The sequence below is a fragment of the Cynocephalus volans genome, chromosome 5 (assembly GCF_027409185.1).
Source record: "Cynocephalus volans isolate mCynVol1 chromosome 5, mCynVol1.pri, whole genome shotgun sequence".
NCBI lineage: Eukaryota > Metazoa > Chordata > Mammalia > Dermoptera > Cynocephalidae > Cynocephalus > Cynocephalus volans.
The window spans coordinates 124,513,237-124,534,014 of NC_084464.1; the positions used below are offsets into that span (position 1 = coordinate 124,513,237).

Here is a 20,778-nt window from a genome sequence, read left to right on the forward strand (position 1 = left end):
AAAGTGTCAAACAAATATCGCTAATCTGATGCACTTGTCAAATCTTGCCCAAATATATATTTGCAAATACAAAATTCAAATAAAAGATAACTTTCTAAAACCAAGTGCTTTTCAAATAAAGAGAAAGAAATGAGGTAATCAGAAAAAGCTATAATCATCTCAAAATACAAGTTTGAAAAATAGAAGAATACTCTTTTAACTGAAACTTAACGTGAACACATATGAAAGATACTATGTATTATCTATTATCTTGCCCAACTATATCTGTACATATAAATACGTCAAGGCTGTTACTTTTAATTACATATAAACATGAAAATTTTAGTGTTCTGTGATCTGCCATGCAAATTACTTTGAGATCTAGTAGCTATAAAATCATGTAACAAAAGAATCAAAAGTAAAATAGATGATATTCTAATGTCTGGTAGGCATTATTTAAAGACATTCTGAAATTTCTCAATGACAAAAGCAGATCCTACATAGAGAAATCAAATAGCCAAAATTTTTAGTTTGAGCATAATTTAATATTGTTTGCCCCATATTGTAATTGAGAATATTCTATGGAAAAAATATGAATGTATCCTTTAAAACAGATAACCTTATGAGCTCTATACTGAATTAAGCTTACCTGATCAATTCATCACCACAAAAATATTTTAATGTAAAGTCCTAATGGGATATTATAACTGAATCAATGATCCTTAAAGAGTGTTGCTAAAATAAGTTTCACAAACTTACCTCAGTGAGCACAAAGGACATTTTGGATATATCCTTTTCTAAAATTGAAGTTTTCAATTCAGTATACATTTGTTATCGGAGTTTCAGTTTTATCCCAGAACCACCTAAACTTGTATCGTATATCTTGAGAATGCATGCCTTTCTATGTAAGGCAATCTGTATAGCTTCCTTTTCACATCTTGAAAACATCAACTTTATATTATAGGAGCATCTGTAGTATTATCTCAAAAAAGAAAGATTTTTTTTTTCACCCAAGTGCTCATCAAACAATGAATTCTAAATTATATCTTAGATTTCTCCTTTTATATGCTATCCCTTTGAGCATCAATCTCTCACATTGTGTTTATGCCCAACAGGCTCTGAATTGGCCTACTAAAGCAAACTAAACACAACATTAAAGACGCTATTCCTATGCAGCCACAACCCACTCCCCACTACCCCCTAAATTCCACACATTTGTCTCCATTTTTGCACCTCCTATTCAAATCTGGCTTTATCTCTTTGCTCTGCTAAGTGACTTTGTCTCTTCTGGCCTCATGTCACAACTTCTAAGTAACATCCACAACATCTTGAAGTATCCATTTCTGAAGCATTTCTACCAAACTCTTTTGCTTTTCCTTTAGTCTTCCCAACAATTACTTTCAGTTCTCTTGCTCTATTTTCCACTCTCTAATCTCTAGATGTTGGAATTCCTCAGGTCTTGATTCTGAATTCTATTCTCTTTTTCTTTTGACACAATCTCTCTGGGTAATCTCATCTATTGCCAAGACATTAACTATAGTCTATAATCAATACGAATTACTATATTGAAGACTTCAGCTCAGAATCTTCCACTATACTTTTTATAAAGTACAAACACCTGCATGTTTCTGCATATCCTGACCCCTCGTACAAACCATGCATATACACATCTCTCTCTCTCTCTTTCTCTCATACACACACACACTCCTTATTCATACATCACAGAAAGATGCACACATCAACGGCTGTATCCTTCTAAAACATCAGATCTCATTTTAAATGTCATCCATTGTTTTATTTTATTGCCCCCAATTTAAGAGTATTTCCTCCATTGTCCTTACGTCCAGATTTACTTATGGACATTTTGTCTCCTTATTCACTGTGTGCCTCCCTCATCAAACTGTAAGCTCCACTGGGGCAGAACGTATGTCTGTTTATCCACCTCTGTGTGCTCAGCACCTAAAATGCTTGGCCTGTAATAGGCATTTAGTAAATATTTCCTGCAAGAATCCATGCACGCATGAATGGATGAATATTGTCCTTTTCTAGCAGCTTAATTCAGAAAAGCTAGTGTGGGTGTTTTTAGGATCCTTCTTATAATTTATACTTCCAGATGGATAATTCTTGAAAAAACATTCTGTTGTGAAATATGATAGTGAAATAATTTACACCATTATCATGTATCAGTTATTAAGTCAAATTTATTTTCATTATTAATAAGTATATAAACCTATAAGGGGACAATAAATTTCACTCAAAAAAGCCTATAATTTATAATTCCAAAAAGGGCAGCTTGAGAGAAACGGATCATCTTAGTTTTGACCTTGTTCCTCTTCTGGTCCCTCTGTATTTTGCCCAGGTAATAATTGTTTCATGATAAGGCAAAGCAACCTGTTAATGTTTTTAGGCATTATAATCTCATGAGGAACTTGGAAAATTGTTTCTTCAAAATGAACAAATGGAATGCGAAATAAAGAGAGGAAGGATACCCATAATTTTTTAATCTTTAGTTTAAAGACCAACATAAATTACATTTCAGTGTGCCTTATGAGCACTTTAAATTGCCAGGTTTGGTCATGCTGCTTGACTGAGCCATCTTTTCCAGTTTTGGTGGGGGGGGGGGGGACTCAAAGAGAGGATTAATCATTGTACAATTCACGCCTTCAAAAATCATCCTTATAATATGAATTTTGTTTTCTCAGACATTTTTGAGAGTATCATTATTATAGATACTTTGGCTAGACTCTTTCAATTTCCATTTTAACTTCCTTCCAGTTGGAAAAATTAGAATGCACAAAACCTACATCCTGCAGACTCGCTTGCAGTTAGGGTTCTGGAGACATGTTAAATTCCACCAGTTAGGTACACCCACATAAGATCGCAAAGCAGAAATGGTTTAGCAAACCAAATGAATGATTTGGCAAATGAAGATGTCAGTAAGTTACTGAGGCCTGCCTCAACATTTCCAGTATCTAGTCTTTGTGCATGTGAAGGAGCAGCTTCGATAAATGAGGCAACTTCCTGACATATTGATGTGCCCTGATGCTTAATAACTGATAACAACCCCTTGGTTTCAATTTTTTCCATCCTTCTAGCAATTCTGTAGATGCCCAGTTCCCTGTATAGAATTTCTCCTCCTTATGCAAACTAGAGTGTTTATGTCTACCCTTCAAGTCCTAAGCAAACCTAGGAAGATGTTTTTAAGAGGATTTTTGTTTGTTTGTTTCCTTTGTTGGTTGCTTTTTTCCATCATATTTCTTCAGGTGGAAATTTTACCTTATAAATTGCAAAAATATCCTGGAGATTTTCCTTCTTTAAATTTTCCATGACGTTTTTAAGTGGCAGATATTTATTTTGTCTTACCATGGATAATTTCAAATATATACTAAACAAGAAATTATTATAATTAATCCCAATGTACCAACTACTCAGTTTCAACCATTAATAATTAATAGGATGACAATTTTGCATTAGGTAAAATTTAATCCACATTTTTCCTAATGCAGATTATTAAGAAAGTGTGATTTACCAGTTCTATTATAGTAGAGGTTCACTTATCACTCAGTAGAATTTAAGACAGGTTCATTTGCATCTACGTAATATAAAGTGTAAGTGTAGTAAAATAATAGTAAAAGGCAAAAATAAATTTTCATATTATATAATCATAAATAATATAAAAGTTAATATAAATACAATAAAGTATTATGAAAAAATCCATATATTAAATAAGCATCTAGGCATATCTTATGCCTTGTTAATTTGCTACTATTTGGGGCTAAAAAAGTGATATCATATGCTCTGCCATATTCCTCTGACTATTTTAGGAAGAAATTACATATGTGACCAGCTCTTCAAGATTTCAGGTTTTTCTCAATTTCTCTCATTATCTCTACAAACTTTTACTACTTTCAAAATAAGCTTAAAACTGTCTGTTTTTAAACCATATTGCTGTCACATAGAAATATAGTTGGGGAATTATTAAACTCTGAAAAGAAACATGAGTTAAAAACTGGCTCAAATCTCTCCCTCTCTTTCTTTTTCACACACACATGCACAATTTTGAGTATTTGGAGGTTAAAACCTTGTAAACAAATGACTGAATTATGCATATTTCCATCAGGAAGTTGAACTGATTTCTATGAAACAATAATATTTTGTATTAGCAAAAGTAAATACAACAAGTCACAGACAGAAAACTGGCTCCCAGTAGGACAAACTTGTTTAGCTACACCAGCTAAGCAGCCGTCCCCAGATACTCTGAGCAATTACCCAGTTTGGTCTCTACTTCAGTGACTGCGCACTGGCCTTGTAGAAGGTGATATTGGCATAATCAGTTCTCTTGCATTGTGTACAACCTCACTTTGACATGACTGCTGGGCTAATCACACAGATCTCCCAGTAGCACAGAAGTATCAGATTTTCCCGTCACTCATTACACTTAAAGATGTTTTGCCTATCCCCCAAAAAGCTAAAACCATACCAAAACAACACACACACACACACACACACACACACACACACACACACACACACACACACACACACACACACCTTTCAGTTTTGCCAAAAAACATTTTTTTCTGATTTTGCAGTTGCATGCATATGACAAATGCTTTAAAGATTACAATACAAGGGTTTCTTCTGAAAACCTTTAGCAAAGCTGATGGCCCAGGAAGGAGCACTTTGTTTATATTTACCATCCAATCATGTTACAGATACAGATCCACTGACCCAAGCAACCGCTTTCTCAGTATTACTATAGAGTCAGAACGGTGTTTTTTTTTTTTTCTTATGATAAAATATTTATTCCACCAAGAAAATAAGGTTTTTAAATGCAATTTGCCACAACATAGATGGACCTGGATGACATTATGCTAAGTGAAATAAGCCAGACAGAAAGAAAAATATTGTATGATCTCACTTACATGTGGAATTTAAAATAAAGAGCTCAAGTACACAGTGATAGAGAATTAAACGTTGGTTACTAGGAGCTGAGAGAAGTAGGCGGAAATGGGGAGATTTAGGTTAAAGGATACCAAATAGCAGATGGAGGATGAACTAGTCTAGAGGTTCAATGCACAACATAATAATTAAAGTTAAAAAAATTGTGTTGTATTAGGGATTTTTGTTAAATAAATAGATTTTTAGTCACTCTTGTCATAAAAAAACTAGTGAGATGATAGATATGTTAATCTGCTTCACTATAGTAACCATTTTACTACCTATATATATCCCATAACATCATACATAAACTTCAAATGAATGCAATAAAATTTATTCCAAAACAATAAAACAAATGAATGAATACTCAACAATATAATAGACCCTACAATAGTACATCCCTAATAATGGAAATTCATATATAAAGCAATTGGCAATCAACTCCCAGACCCACAGAACATCTGGCTTTCTCTTTCTGCTTATTTCATGAGCCATATAATCATGCAACTTCTAATATTTTACATTTTTTTTAATCCCATTTGTAGCATCATATCAGGGATTTTCTGTCATTACTATTTGTTACTTGCTTAGAGTAATCATTATGTGCTTAGGCATCTTATGATCTTCTTTTTTAAGGTCCTCACAACCACCATTTTTTCCCCCACACTAATCCCATCTAGCCCAGCCTGCCCTCCCCAGACAATGTCCCACCTTGAAGATCTCTGTTCCAGTTTTCCCTTATTTCACTTTACCCCCTGTCTTATATGCTGGGAGACTATTTTTGGTGTCCTATGACACAGGGAAAATCTGGAAATTTCATCTACATTTAAGTTGTTTGTAGCTGTGAGGAATTAGTTTTTTAACCCCAAAATGCACAGGCCCTAGGAGATCTGCAGTTTAATACAGGACAATTCCTTCATAACTCAGACTGACACTGGTGGAGGAAATGTTTGGTGGAGAAAAGTTTTGAGGCAAATACTTGTCACTGAGCCATAATACCTGAGGTAACTATCTTTTCCATGTAGACTTAATCTTAACCTAAATAGAAGCCAATATTCATGTTTGAATGAGAATAAAAACAGAACTAAATTTAAAGCTAAAATCTAAGATGTCAGCCAGTTGAATAACCCTATTTCTTAATGGGACATGTTGTTCTCTCCCAGCATCTTACCTTTGCAAGGTAGTATTGTTATACTATGTAGCTCTTCCCAATTTCATTATGTTTTGACCCAGATGGACCTCAGCTACTAAACTATAATAGTCTTCCTGATTTCAGGCTCTTGACCTCTTAGAGCACTTACTTTAGAAAAACTGTAACTGTAAATTTTTTCCTCTGCCCCCTTGAGATATAAATCTTTTTACAACTTTCCAGTTTTACAACCCAGGAATGCCTTTTCCAAAGACCTGAGAGGCATCCTTTTGAAATGTTATTATCAAGAAAGATAATGCTCCTTTCTTTCAGTTTTTATGGGTGGGTAGGAGCCTAAATTCTTTGGGCACCTTGCTCCATGTTGTAAAACTACCTCCTGTCCTGGAGATACCAGAGAGAAAGTTTACTTTTCCTTTGGGTATGACCAGTTTGCGAACTCAGATGATCTATGATCCCCCATTCCAGCTCTTACAAACTCTCCTGCTTATTTTTCTATTTTTATTTATCCAGAAAAACTTAGTTCAGACTGAGTTCTGGTCTCTCTCACCTATTGCAACAGCCTTGAATAAAGTCTTCCTCGCCTGTTTCATTTTGTCTAGTGCAATTTTTGCTTTGACAGTCTATACATGGACAAATTTAAGTACTCATGTCCCACTTGTAGATGTTGCATCACGATTCTTTCATGAAACAAACATCCTGAACATAATCTGACTAAGGAAACAAAGAAAGCGCAGTACCTTTTTTTTTCGCATCAATGGCAGTTTCCTTCTCACTTTTCTTTTTGACATCTTCTTTTTCTGCTGGTAAAATAAGATAATTATAAGCCTCTACTACTTAATTCTTATATTTTCAGGGTATGCATGACTGCCATTGTGACATCCAATTCATCTTGTATAGAGAAATCCTAAATCAGAGCCATGAATCATGTCAAATATCAGTGAATTAGCACATTCATAACAGACTAGAGGCTTAGGTGTGCTTTCGCTTCAGGAAGGGGCAAATTTTTCCAAGGGCAAAAAATTTTTCATGACAGTGGAAACATTGAATGGCATTATTAATTATGATAGAATTCAATAGTTTTTCTAAGGTCTATTAAAAGGAATATATTGCATCTTTCCTGGGCTATCAGGTCACTGGAATCAGGTCAGAAGCTCCAAAATCTCTGAGGCTTACTTGGGACATCACACAAACTATTAACTTAAAAAAAAAAAAAAAAAAGAGTCTAACAAAACAAAACAATCAACTATTTTCTTCCCTCTACATAAGATAATTTGCTCTTTTGATTAACATTTCTTATTAAATGGAGTAAGTAGAATAATAATCTTCATATTTATATACAAATAGTCAGTGAAATAGTAAATTAAAGAGAATTTAGTAGCCACTCCTAAGGAGGAAAAAATAATCAGGCATAGTCATTTTTTAAAAGTGTTTAGGCTTGAATTAAAAAAAAAATTATCAATTTCAAATTTATTTGAAATATTTAGATATCTCAAAAGTGTTCATTAGTAAAAATTACAATAAAATTACTAAAGGAATTTCTTTCCTAGAATACAATAACTTTATCAGCAGCAGTATAAACGGATACTAATCTATTTACATGTTACAGAGTTTTTAAATTCATTACCTTTCTTTTTTGTTTCAGAAGTAACTTTCTCCTCAGCTTTCTTTTCATCTTCTTTTTCTAGGAAAGAAATTTGAAAGGTTCCCTTTAAGAAAATTGAGTATGAAAGAAAAGCTAAGGTTGAAATGAATTATTGTTAAGTCAATTCTGCCCTCCAGACAGCTTTTTGACCTTGAGGAAGTGATTTGATCTCACTAAACCTTATTTTCATCAGTTGTAAAATAAGAGTACCTCTTTCAAAGTTATATATGTATATGAAGCACTCTACACAGTTCCTGCCTAACAGTAAATGCCTAAAATTGTAGACTACTAATATTATTTATGAATCATCAATAAGATAGTTTGAGCTTTCTCAACCAAACAGCTATTTGCCTGGTGCCTAAAGTAAGATCTTTATAAATAAAATTAAAATATAATTTCATTGAAAAGATACTACACGTAAGCTAAAAAAATTAATTTTTGTTTTCATGTATTCAGTTTCGTTAGAAATAATATGTTAGGCCATTAATAGTATCTATTTTGATTTAGCTGTTTTCCAAATCTTGCTCTTGTCAACAGGCATGTACAGCCTGGTGACATTAGTCTGGCAGTATGTTGGAGACATAACTTCCACTGCCCTCTCTGAATAGTTGTATCAAGTGTACTCAGACAATCTGTGCACCCAGAGGTTGTTCTAAGTCTGGATGTCACGTAGAACTTTTTATGGTGCCTCTAAACTTCATGCAAGATCCGTGTTTCAGAAATCTGAGAAAGCCTTCATCTATGGGGCAAAAAGAACCTCAAGTGTTACCATAGCCTTTTAACAATTGGACAACCCTGAATATTTTTTTGGTAAGTATCATTTCAAATAACAAAGTCATATACTAGTAAGTAGTTGCTAAAATGGAATGTTCGGTGATTTTAGGTTTAAGGCAGTAATAAGTACAGTTAATTTTGGGAATTGACTGATTTTTCTCTTAAATTACTAGTGTTATTTACCATATTTCAAATACCTTTCTCTTTGCCATTTGTCATTTGTCTCAGGTACAGATGTATTCAAAAATTTTCGTTACTGAGAACTATTATAAAATTGTTGCTATGCTAAAGAAATTCCATGTGTATTTCTAGGATGAATGCTTAAGTTGTCTACTAATGACTGCATCTTATTAAATCCAGGAATTAATTCATTCCCTTAGGTATAGAGCTTTTTTACCTACAAGATCAAAGATAACACTTTCTTTCAGTGTTAGAAGTATAATTTATAAAGAATCCCTTTTCATGACTTCTAGAAATAATCTAGCGTTGTAGGGAGAAATATATTCACACTTAGTCTAAATGTGTCTACAGTGTACTATTACAGCTCATCCAATCAGAAATAAAAAGTCAAGAAGTCAAATTCTGATAGTTCCAGAGTTAGAAATAAACCAATTGAAGTCTACTTTGCCTTTTCCTAAAGGTTTATTTACATTAAATATGCAAATCATATTTAAAATTCTGAATAAAGATACTTTTGATTTAAGTATTATTACATTCTGCTTCTCTGGGAGAAATTTTATGTAGCAGAGCATTTTCCATCTTAGCTAAATAAATGCACATGCTAGATAATTGAATAGGCATTTACTAAATATCACCCTCCAATGTCATGCACCAGAAAAGAGGTTAATTAAAATACAGACTACTTGTAACTATTTCTAAACCTGTACTCAAAATTAATGCCATAGTCACCATAAGATCACAACTCAATATCCAAGTCTCTAAGTTTTATAACATAGATGAATAAAGATTTCTTCAAAAAGTTCATGCCAGTTAGTCAATCTGACACCAAACTTCAGAATGAAAGTAGATATTTGAGGCCATAAGAGGGAAGGCATTCTTTTCATATTTTAAAAAGAGCATACTCTTGTGCAATAAATTCTACCCTTTAAATTAATATAGTTGGGATTTTATTGTGGAGATACAGTATTCTTGCCTTAGTTCAGATGGAATTAATGCTTCCATTATACACTGCCTGTGATTATAGCCATACACTGTGTGTCATGAATAAGAGCAGAAGTCTACAAAAAGCAGGTATAAATAAAGTACTTTAATAACATTTTTATGAATAAGACCTTTAAACTGTCATTATGGGACTTACTTTATTCATGATGAATTTCATTTAAAACATCCACTTCTGAAGATTCTGCATTTTTTCAGGCATTATTGTCTCTGTTCTACAGGTGACTTGGCAGTAGTGGAATTAAACTTTTCATTTATGAAAGACTTAACAATTTAATTATAGCCAACTTAGATACAAAAGTAGCCCACGTTTCTATTATGAAACTCCTTCCTCTGTTTTTTTGTCCCTCAACAGCAGTATTTCCCTTTCCACCAGACTCTGCGCCCACATATTCTATCTCCTCTTCACCTTCTTTTCCCATTTTTTTTTTTGTTTTGCTGTTTTGTTTGTAACAGCTAGAGAAGAATTAGAGCATTTAATACCATTGGTTTTCAGAAGGTTAGCAATTAAATATATCTAGGATGTGAACTTATCAGTATATTGCCTTTCTTTGACAAGTGTCAGAAGCCCTGAAGTGATGGCTCTATCTAGCAGGGATCACAGGAAAGGCTGGATGAGACAGAAATCCTCCCTACAATGAACAGCTCTGAGCCACAAATATGTTATTAGCTTCTGCATAAATTAACATCAGATGAAAGAACAATTAAATGACTTACTTTTTACTTTCTAAGCTCTTACAATGGGCTTTTCTCTTGCTTTTAAATGTTTTTGTGCCATCTCAAAGCCAGAGAAGCGCAGTAGTTAATTACAATTGTAAAGCTTTCTAAGATTCAGTTCCTAGCAGAATGAGGAAACAAATGCAAATCTGTCTCATTTTTGTCTTATGTTTTGTTCCTCCCCTCTTTGCCTTTCTAGTACAGAGATTATCCAAATTCTACATATCTGTTGGATGCTTTTCTAACACTTTATGTCCAGGATTGATGTATTTTTGGTTCCAGTCAAGTAAATAAGGATTTGTTTCTTTTATAACAATGCATTCCAGCATACCCCATCCCCATCATGTCACCTTGTTTCTCTAGAGTGGCAGTGATTGCCCTGGAAACCAGCTCACAGTATGACCATGGAAAATTCCACATACGCTGATAAGTTCAATTACATGAGTGATTAATGGAGTTTTCCCACTGTTATCTACAGAGGGATGTGGGACATGAGAGGAAAATAGCACAGGTGCTTGCATCAGTGACCTTAGTCTGAATTCTGTCCTTGAGCCTTTCTGGTTGTGTGACACTAAGCAATGTGCTATGACACAATGAATTTCATTTTCCTCATTTGAAAATTTGGGCTAAGAAAACCTACCTTCCTGGATTGTTGTGAGAAATGGAGATAACTGAGCTAAAATGCCTGAAACAGAGTAGATGTTCAAAAAATAATAATAGTAATGACAAGCTATTACTATATTCTACAAATAACAGATATCTGACTGTATATAATTTTTATTTTTCTAGGTGTGATATTTATTGATCTCTCTGAGTAAATGCAAATTAATTCTTATTTTCTATATCTAGGGTGTCTATGTCTGGAATATTTTGTATTAAGAAAATTCAGGAAAAATATGTACATAAGTAAGAATAAACTAAATGTACATAAGTAAGAGTTGTGCTGCAATGAAAAAGAAGTGTATTTTAGTCTCAGTTTTGCTATGATTAGTAGCCATTGCTTTGTGCAACTCTAGGTAAATCATAAATCTTCTGTCTTTAGTCGTAAAAGTCAGGGAAATGAAGACAATGTATTTAAATTCCTCTTTACCAGTTCTTCCCATATTTCCCAAACGAAATATGCATTTTCTTACATTTATTTTCTAATTTTGCTGGGACCAGGTAACTTAAAATGCATGTAAGTAGCTATGGTTTGTTGCCTGGTTTTGATATGGCTTAAACATGTTTAAGGCAAGAGAAAGTTTCATTTTATAGGCTTAAAATGAATAGGGATCAGAAAAAAAATAAAACTTGGTATAGAGGATTAGAACATGAGACGTTTTGAGGTGGCATTGCTTTTTTTATAAGGTAAATTGGGGTAAACCTTTCTGAATGGGTAACATTTGAAAAGAGTCTTTAAAAAAGTGGAAGATCTTTGGGTTATTGGGGAAAAAAAAAAAAAAAAACTTCAGCAGAGGAAAAATATCTGCCAAGATCCTGAAATGGGAGCACGCCAGACATATATATATGTCTGTCTATCTATCTATCTATCTATCTATCTATCTATCTATCTATCTATCTATCTATCTATCTATCTATCTATCTATCTATCTATCATCTATCTATCTATATAAAAGAGCTTGAGAAAGCTTGGATACAAGTGTGGCTGGAGTGGAGGACCTGGGAGGAGAGTGTTAAGAGGAGCAGCCAGAGATGTATTGTGACAGATCATGTAGAATCTGTAGAATCTTGTTGCTCATGACATGAACTTTCGATTTTACTGTGGTTAACAGAGGAAACCACTGAGAGATTTTAAGTGGAGAAGTTATATGATTCTGAATGATAGTATAAGAGGAACTTTGGCTATTGCTGGGTGGTGTCAAGTGTCTCACTGGATTTTGTGATCATATTGTAAGGAAGAAGATGTAGAAAAAAAAAGTTCAGTACAAATATTATTTTCCTTTTTTTCCCCCCCAAAATTTTCCTCTAAATTTTATCTGGGACTCTTGAAGGAATATAACATTATAGAAACATAGTTAAGAGTACCTCACTTCCCATTGTAATTAGGTTGCTATGTGAGCAAGGCTCTCCAAATTAAGGACTTGAGTTATCTGGCATAACTAAGCTGGCCTTTCAGGACCTGAATCCATTTTCCTTTCCTTGACATTTCTTTAGTGATAGCTGAATTATTCTTAGATGCCAGCTCTTCTCATTTATCAGCTATTAACAGAGAATAACAAACAGCCAGCAATTCTGTAGTACTTTTCAGTGACTACCCACAGACTTTCAAATATACAATTTGCTCACTTCTATCAACAAATGTTTGTTTAGCTTTATGTCAAACCACTTGACAGGGGCTGGAGTTATTTTTTAAAATTCCTTGCAGGAACTCCAGGTTGGAGGCTGACTGAGGCATGGGCGGAAAAGCAGCGCCACCTTCTGCCTCATTGTTGGAAAACTTATCTTTCGGCTCTCTCACAACCAAAGTTCTTTGACCGAATGACTATTTTTTTTTTTTCTGTTTCTGAATTTCGCATGCAAAAAGGAATTCAAAGAAAAAGATTATTTAATACATTTCAAGTTGCAAAATTTCCATGTTCATTAAAAAATATTTTAAAATGTAAAACAGACAAGGTAGATTTCCCCCAAATCCTTTAAAAAGATAAAAAGCTTTTAAGGTATGTAATTACATTAATTTTAAATAGATTACATTTATACAGATGAAGATCACCACATCTCTCCTTTTTCATTTTCTATATAGATGTGAAACAGGAAAGGCAAACATTATTTGAGGTGGGGGGCGAGGGAGGAGTGAGGGACACACTGTATTTTACTTTTCTACTCAGTTCTTTTTCATTTCACAAAGCAAATTCTCGTGCTCGCTTCGGCAGCACATACACAAAGCAAATTCTCAATTAAAGTTTGTTGACCTGCACTCAAGCAAGAAGCTCTCAGTCCACATGCACTTGTTTCTTTGGATAACTCTTTAAAGTACAATTGCTTTTGTTTGTTTGTTTGGTGGTGCTGCCATTTGGAAATTCTTGAAAAACACTTTTAATCCTTTCAAGTTTTTGCGCAGGATCATTGCTTGCTCAAGATCTTTTATTGTAAACTTTTCTAATGTTTTTTTTTTTTTTACAAAGGTAAGGAAAACATAAATATAAGATTATTTATAATCTTATAAATAACAACTTTTAATTTTCAATATCATGCTATTTATCAAAGATTACTTTTTCCATATCTTATCCATCTACTCTCTACATTCATCTGTAGTTGGAAATGGATTGCAAAGGTACCTCATTACATTTAAAATGTCAAGAATGCCTAGAAACATTAGAAAATTGAGCTTTTCGTTCTCATGACTAAATTATTGGTATTTAGAGAAAAAGTTGGTTGTAACTCAAAATCAAAATATACATTACTTTAAAGTACCATTTCAAAGAGAGTGCTATTTTTATAACAGATCCTTGAGAATCTTGGGCTTGATTTACTAAGCAAATTGGAAAGACTCAATAGTTATTTTCAAATATGATTTGACTTTAAAATTACCAAAAGTTGGAGAAAATTACGTTAAGTGAAATAAGCCAGGCACGGAAAGAGAAATACTGCATGTTCTCACTCATATGTGAAAGCTAAAAAAATTGATCTCACAGAAGTAGAGAGTAGAATAGTGGTTACTAGAGACTAGTTAGGAGGAGGGAATATGGGGAGAGGGTGGTCAATGGATACAAAATTGTAGAGAGATAGGAAAAATAAAATCTATTGTTCTATAGTAATGTAGGGAGACTACAGTCAACAACACATTACTGTACAACTTCAAGTAGCTAATTTGGAGGAATTTGAATGTTCTCAACACAAACAGGTGACACATGTGGGAGGTGATGGATATGTTAAATACCCTGATATGATCACTGCACAGTGTACAAATGTACCCAAATATCACATTGTACTCCATAAATATATACAATTATCATGGGTCAATTGGAAAAAAAAATTAAAAAAAAAAAAAAAAAAAGAAATAGTAGAATAGTTGTTACCAGAGGCTGGGAAGGGGTGAGGGATGGGTAGGATGACAAGAGGTTGATAGACTGGTACAAAGTTACAGAGTATCAGTTAGATAGGAAGAATAGCTTCTGTGCTCTAGGGTGACTATAGCTAATAATATGGTATTGTATATTTCAAGACAGCCAGAAAAGAGAATCTTCAATGTTACTACCACAAAGAAATGATAAATGTTTAGGTAACAGACACATTAACTATTCTGATTGGATCATTATATAACATATGCATGTCTTGAAACAATAACTGTACCCCATAAAAATGTACAATTAAAAATAATTAATTAACTAATATTTTAAAAATAAAATTACCAGCAGTTACTAGTATGTTGGCCACATTTATAAGTTTGCTTCTCAATTAAAGCTTATCAATTTTAAAAAAATGCCTAATGTATATCAATTCTTGAAACAGATGCAAGAACCCACTCAACAATTAAAATTTTTCAAGTTGTAATAGCTTTAATATGTCGAATTCAGATTTATTTTAACTAATGAGCTACATAAATTTCACCCTCTCTCATGGATCATACCAAACTAGTAACACATTTTTACGTCTTCTCTTTTCTAAAATAAAGATTATTCTAGTGGATTAAAGATGTTACACCAAATCCTCACTTAATTAAAGGAAGCATTTCTTATCCTTTATTAAGTGAACATTTGCCATCGTGATTTACTCCATGTGGCTAAAACAGATCTGGCCATAAAGATGCAGCCACTTTTCTCAATGGTTCTAGAGAAGAGAAATAACATAATTTGGAATTGCAACTGGCTTGTATAACAGGAAGACACATTTAGTAGCAAATAAATGTTTTATAAAGAAAAACTGGTACTTGTAAACAAGAGCTTTGGAGAAAAACGATCCTTATAAAATGTTTTATGAGAAAAGCTTGCTGGCCCAAGAGGGTTTCAATCAGAATTTCATAATAAGAAAGCTATTAGCAAATCAGATTCACTCAGATTCACAAACCGTCTCATCCTTTACTTCCTCTTTGGTCCTTTATAGGTCAAAATACAAGGAAAAAACAACGAGTATAAAAGTTATAAAAGAGGGCAGAGGCAGGAAACTGGCCCTGGTCTCAAGAGAAGGCTCCTTTACTGTGTTTCCCCATCTTGGGGGCCACTCCTTGAATTCCAGAGTAAAAACCTACCGCTCCTGGACAATCAAAACAGACAGAGGTCCCTAGCTATACTGGCAGATGTAGAGAGGAAGAAAAACAAAGCTCTGTCTTCTTCTATAGAGGTTAGTGAGAAAAAGTGAAAGGTTTTTACAAAAGGTCTTGTTAATAATCAGTAATGGACAATCAAAACCAGTATAATAAGAGAGGAAAGTTCTAAGTTTAGAGAAACAAGTTTCTTATGAAATGCATTTAATGTCTACTAAAATGCAGCTATATTTCATAATCCATGGGAAACTCTCATTTCTTTCCATTGTTCTCCTTTTTCTTGATGTTTTTCCACCTTTTTGTTTTTGTGTTTTTTAAAAAAATGTACTCAAAAGCCAGTTGTTAGGGCTTACCTCCTTTCTGATACTAAGCTGAATTGCACTTGTTCTAATATGGATTAACTGGAATACTGTGTATCTCAGACCCACCTTAGCACAGTGTTGCAATCAAAAGGAACAAGAATCTAAAATTCCAAGAAGGGACGAAAGATAAATTTAAATCTGTACTGAAATCTCTCAAATCGCTAGCATCGTATGACCCAAAGCAAATATTCTAAAGATTCTATTCTTGATCTAGCTTCTCAAGCTTCCCTCATCACAGCTGCTTCCCCCAAACTCATTTTTCTTCCAAAAACACCATTAAAAACTTAGGCCAGCTCATGCATCTCTCCTGTTTTCTCCTCTTGACCTCTTTTCTCACCATCCAGATCCTGTATTTTCTTCTGGAGAGTAGACCATTCAAATATGAATTAATTTAACTCTTTGGGTGCCTTCTGATTCTTCTGCTAACCCAGCATATCTGAGCAGAACACAAATACTCTGGAGCTGACTAAGTAAATCTACTGTATTCCTTAGAAGTTAAGGTGGAGGAGAAAAGCAGTGGATACTTATTTTAATATTTGTGTCCCCATCACAAAGTGGTTAAGTTATAATTTTTAAAAATAATCTTTGGGCTGACCCTGTGGCTCACTTAGGAGAGTGCGGCGCTGGGAGCGCCAGGGCCGCGGGTTCAGATCCTATATAGGGATGGTGTGCTCACTGGCTGAGTGCGGTGCGGGAGACACCATGCCAAGGGTTGCAATCCCCTTAGGGGTCAAAATAATAATAATAATAATCTTTTACAAACTATTGGAAAGTGAAAGTCAAATAAAGTCTGTAGTTCAGTTAGTAGTGTTGTACCAAAGTCAATTTCTCAGGTTTAGTAAGTGAACCATAGTTAATAAGATGCTAACATTTGAGGAAGCTTGCTGAAGGGTGTATAGAAACTCTGTGTATCATCTTTATAATTCTTCTGTAAATGCAAAATCATTTCAAAATTAAAAAAAAATTTAAATAACAACACAATATTGGAGAAATTAAGTCTGAAAGAGAGGATTCATTTTGACTTGGTAGTATTTATTAGCCCACTGTATAACACAGAGGAAATGAAATAAATGTGCATGTGTGGAGGGAAAAAGAATGAATGAGATAAAGGCCTTCCTCAAGCATGATAAAATTTTGGAGGTGGAGCAGACTTTTGATATCACCTATTTCAAAAATATCACTTTGCAGATGAGGAAACCCAGCCTTTGATAGGTTTAGGGAACTAACACTAATCTTACAGTTGGAACTTCAGTTCCAACTCCTGACTACTACATATCATTTGTATGTGACAGACAGAAGATTTAGAGGCAGGAGTAGGTTACCATGATTTTCTAATGGCAAATCTAAAGAACCCTGGTCAGTCTTCATCCTATAAATCTCTCTGGAGGACCCAGCCCCGTGGTCAGCTTTCCTCCTTCATATTCTCTCATCCTTGGCTTTTTCAGTCTGTCTTCTCAAAAGGTTTCTGATGGCTAATTTTATGCATCAACTTGCCTAAGCAATGGTAACAATTATTTGTTCAGAAACCAGTCTGGATGCTGCTATGAAGGCATTTTAGATGTTATTAACATTTAAATCAGCAGACTTTGAATAAGTCAGTTTAGCCTTCATAATGTGGGTGAGCCTTATCCATGCAACTGAAGGCCTTAAGAGAAAAGACTGAGGTCCCCTAAGGGAAAACAAAACAAAACTCTGCTTCCATACATTTTTTCAGACTCATGACTGCAACACCCACTCTTCTCTGTGTCCCAAGCCTGCCTGTGTGGTCTGCAGGTGTCAGATTTGCCAGTCCCCACAGTTGTGTGAGCCAATTCTTTAAAGTAAATTATCTCTCAGATAGATAGATGATAGATAGTTACAGATATACAGATGTGACCTATTGGTTCTGCTTGTCTAAAGAATTCTGACTAAATCAATGTGTACCCCACTTGTCCTTTCTTGAGTGTAATTTGCATGTTAGATAGTCTCACTCACATTCATAGTTGACCTATCCTTCAGTTATATTTGGAACTAACCTTTGTATGACACAGTGTTTTTGAGATCACTTATTCCTAAGTGCTATCAGGAATAGAAATGTTTATGTGATTTTAAAAAAATTGGAATCACTGAACTAAAAAAGAGTTAAACAGATTTTTTTATACAGAATTTCTTGGATCCTTTGATATACAAGTGTTCATTGTGAATGTCCAGGGAAGAAATATATCAGTATGCTGACCAAGAGTATTATATCATGCAAAATTATTTTTTCTGCTAAGAATATCATAGAACTAGAGTTCCCCATAACAAACTTTAGGAAATACTATGCTAGGGCCAAGCTTATGACTCCAATACCTGTATCTACCTCTTTTGCAAATTCCAGACTTTCAGAGATTTGGTTGTCTATGGGAAACAACCATTTCTGTACATCAAGTCCAACATCCTGTTTGACATGTGGCAGTCACCATTTTCTCTTGAGATTCATTCTCTACCCTGACCTTAATGGAATATGTTAACCAAGACTCGTGTCCTCTGAATTTGGGTTGTTTTGGCCTATGGGAGCAACATCAAAAGATAATAGAGCTAGAACAAGAACAAGGTATGGACATTTATTCCCTATCTTCCTCCCTGGCTCATAGACAATATTACATACATCATTTTACAGAGTGTTGGTGGTTGTGTGCCCCTGCTGAAGGACATGACCTACAGATGCTCTGATTGGGCATCTCTTTGCCAAAGTTTCAAGGCTTTCTGGGTGTGTGAATCGCTCCATTTCCCTGCCTATTCAGGCATAGGGGTAATAAAGGCTTCCTGCTTGGCTAGCCTTGGGGTGCTCTACCATAACCCTGCTTAAATTTATAAATACTGCATTCATTAGACTCTCTTAATCACACATTTGAGTGTTCCAGGGAACCAATATCCTCAGCAAGCTGAGAATTGAAGTCATTAGTGTCTCTCAAAACCTATTTCTATTCTTAATGCCATTCACTTACCCAAGTCAGATAAAAATGTTATCAATTATGCTTGGCCTTAATGCTTAATCACCATTCTAAGATAATGGAAATAAACTGAGCCTTGGTAACAGACATCTGGTTTCCAATTCAAGTTATACCATATTTAGAGCTGTGCTATCTTAGGCAATTTACTTCATTTCTCTGATCTTCTCTGTAAAATTATGTAAATTATATTCACTAGTTGTTTTGAGGGTAAGACGTGATCGTTTTAACAGAAAAGTAGCATATTTTTTTCCCTATGAGCAGTAGCCTCCTAAATTTGTCTTATACTTCAAATCCTTTAACCCACCCTTCACCAAATCACCCTTTTTACAGCTGACACAATGATCTGAATGCAAATCTAATCATACTACTCTCTTATCAATTGCTTGATAAGAAACAAGCTCACACATTCTGTGAAGATGTGCAAAAGTTTTAGTTGTGTGTACACAAACTTTCAAGATATGGCTTCAGTCCTGTATTTAAAAAATTAGAGTTTCATGTATACTGACCAATGTTGTAAATGCGATTACCTTATAATCTTCTATAGATACCAATAAAAACCACCATAAAAATTAATGGTTTGCTATATAAGAGGGTATTTCAAAAAGTTTATGTAAAGATTCGTATTATCTTTTAATTCTATTTGTCCATGAACTTTTCGAAGTATCCTCGTAAATAAGAAATTTCTTGATATACAAATGATAATGATAACAGCAATGGCAACTAATGGTTGAGTACCTAACTGTGCTAGAAAATGTATTAAGTAGTTATGTGTTATTTTTTTAAGTACCCTTAGCAACTTTCTAAATTAAATAAGTACTAGACATAGTTTGGTTTATATATTTTATCAAAATTTATAGCTACAGGTCAATCCTATTAAAAATCACAGAAATGTGAGTATATTTCACCACAAAACAAAGAAAAATATTATATTGGCCTAAAGTTCAATAAAATCTATTGTGTCATAGAGTTAATGGAATAAGAACTGAGGCCAAATTTCTATTTTATTATTTTATGTTTTTACTTCCCAGAATATATCTCACCGAAGAACTATGGTGATAAAATTCTTGGTTTAATAAAATTGTAAGTAAAATATTACTAGCTCCTGTAGAACATTGTCCTCAGATGCATCCTATGGTAAAAAACTACAATAAATTTCTTACAATGCTCCTTTCTCCTCTATCTATCTATATGAATCCAACTAACTTGCTCTTTATGGCCCAATGCAAGTCTTGTAGTTTTACTACTTAGCCTTGACTCATTCATATATCATCTTGCTCCTAACTTTTACAGCCTTTATGATCTGTACAACTTACTTTTGTATTTCAGTAAATAATGCTTCCTAGTATTATCCATTGCCACAACAGCTTGACATCTCTATCGGAGCCACAACCATACCTTACACATCTAGAGTAGCTATTTAACCACTAGGCAAAGCCATGGAGGTTTCACTCTGTTTACCAATCTACCATCATGAAAAAAATTAAGTGTGAAATCTTTGGGTATAAAAGCAGAGAGGGACTTTAGAGACTGAGTTCAGTCCCCATGGCTTGCAGGCAAAGAAACACTGATCGTGTGAAGTCAATTGATTTGTCCATGATCGTACCACTGATCAGTATCAAAGCTGAGATTGGGTGGTAGAGCTCTGGTCTTCTCTCTAAAGTTCTCTCATCCACATAGGAGTGATAGCATTTATAATATTACCTACAAGTGCACTTCTAAGTTAGTACCAGTCATATTTTTATTCAAGAAGATGATAAAGTGTTTGGTATTTATTCACCTTGCTGTATTTGACTTCATTCATGCAATTTGCATGTATATAATAAAACATTATAGGTAATTTAAGTATAACTTAACTTCTT

The 20,778-nt window shown here is 34.0% G+C and overlaps 1 protein-coding gene across 15 annotated transcripts in view; it reads right to left on the reverse strand.

Annotated features, from left to right (window-relative positions):
• TRDN (triadin) overlaps positions 1 to 20,778 on the reverse strand; it is a 387,419-nt gene that overhangs the window by 201,465 nt on the left and 165,176 nt on the right. For 13 of the 15 annotated variants that reach the window (XM_063096118.1, XM_063096115.1, XM_063096120.1 and 10 more), the window contains exons 11-12: positions 7,695 to 7,751; positions 6,808 to 6,870 (exon numbers count right to left, since the gene is read on the reverse strand). In XM_063096118.1, the coding sequence (XP_062952188.1) occupies positions 6,808 to 6,870; positions 7,695 to 7,751 (120 nt within the window). The remainder of the gene's footprint in view (positions 1 to 6,807; positions 6,871 to 7,694; positions 7,752 to 20,778) is intronic. The other 2 variants (XM_063096112.1, XM_063096127.1) reach the window with 1 other exon arrangement.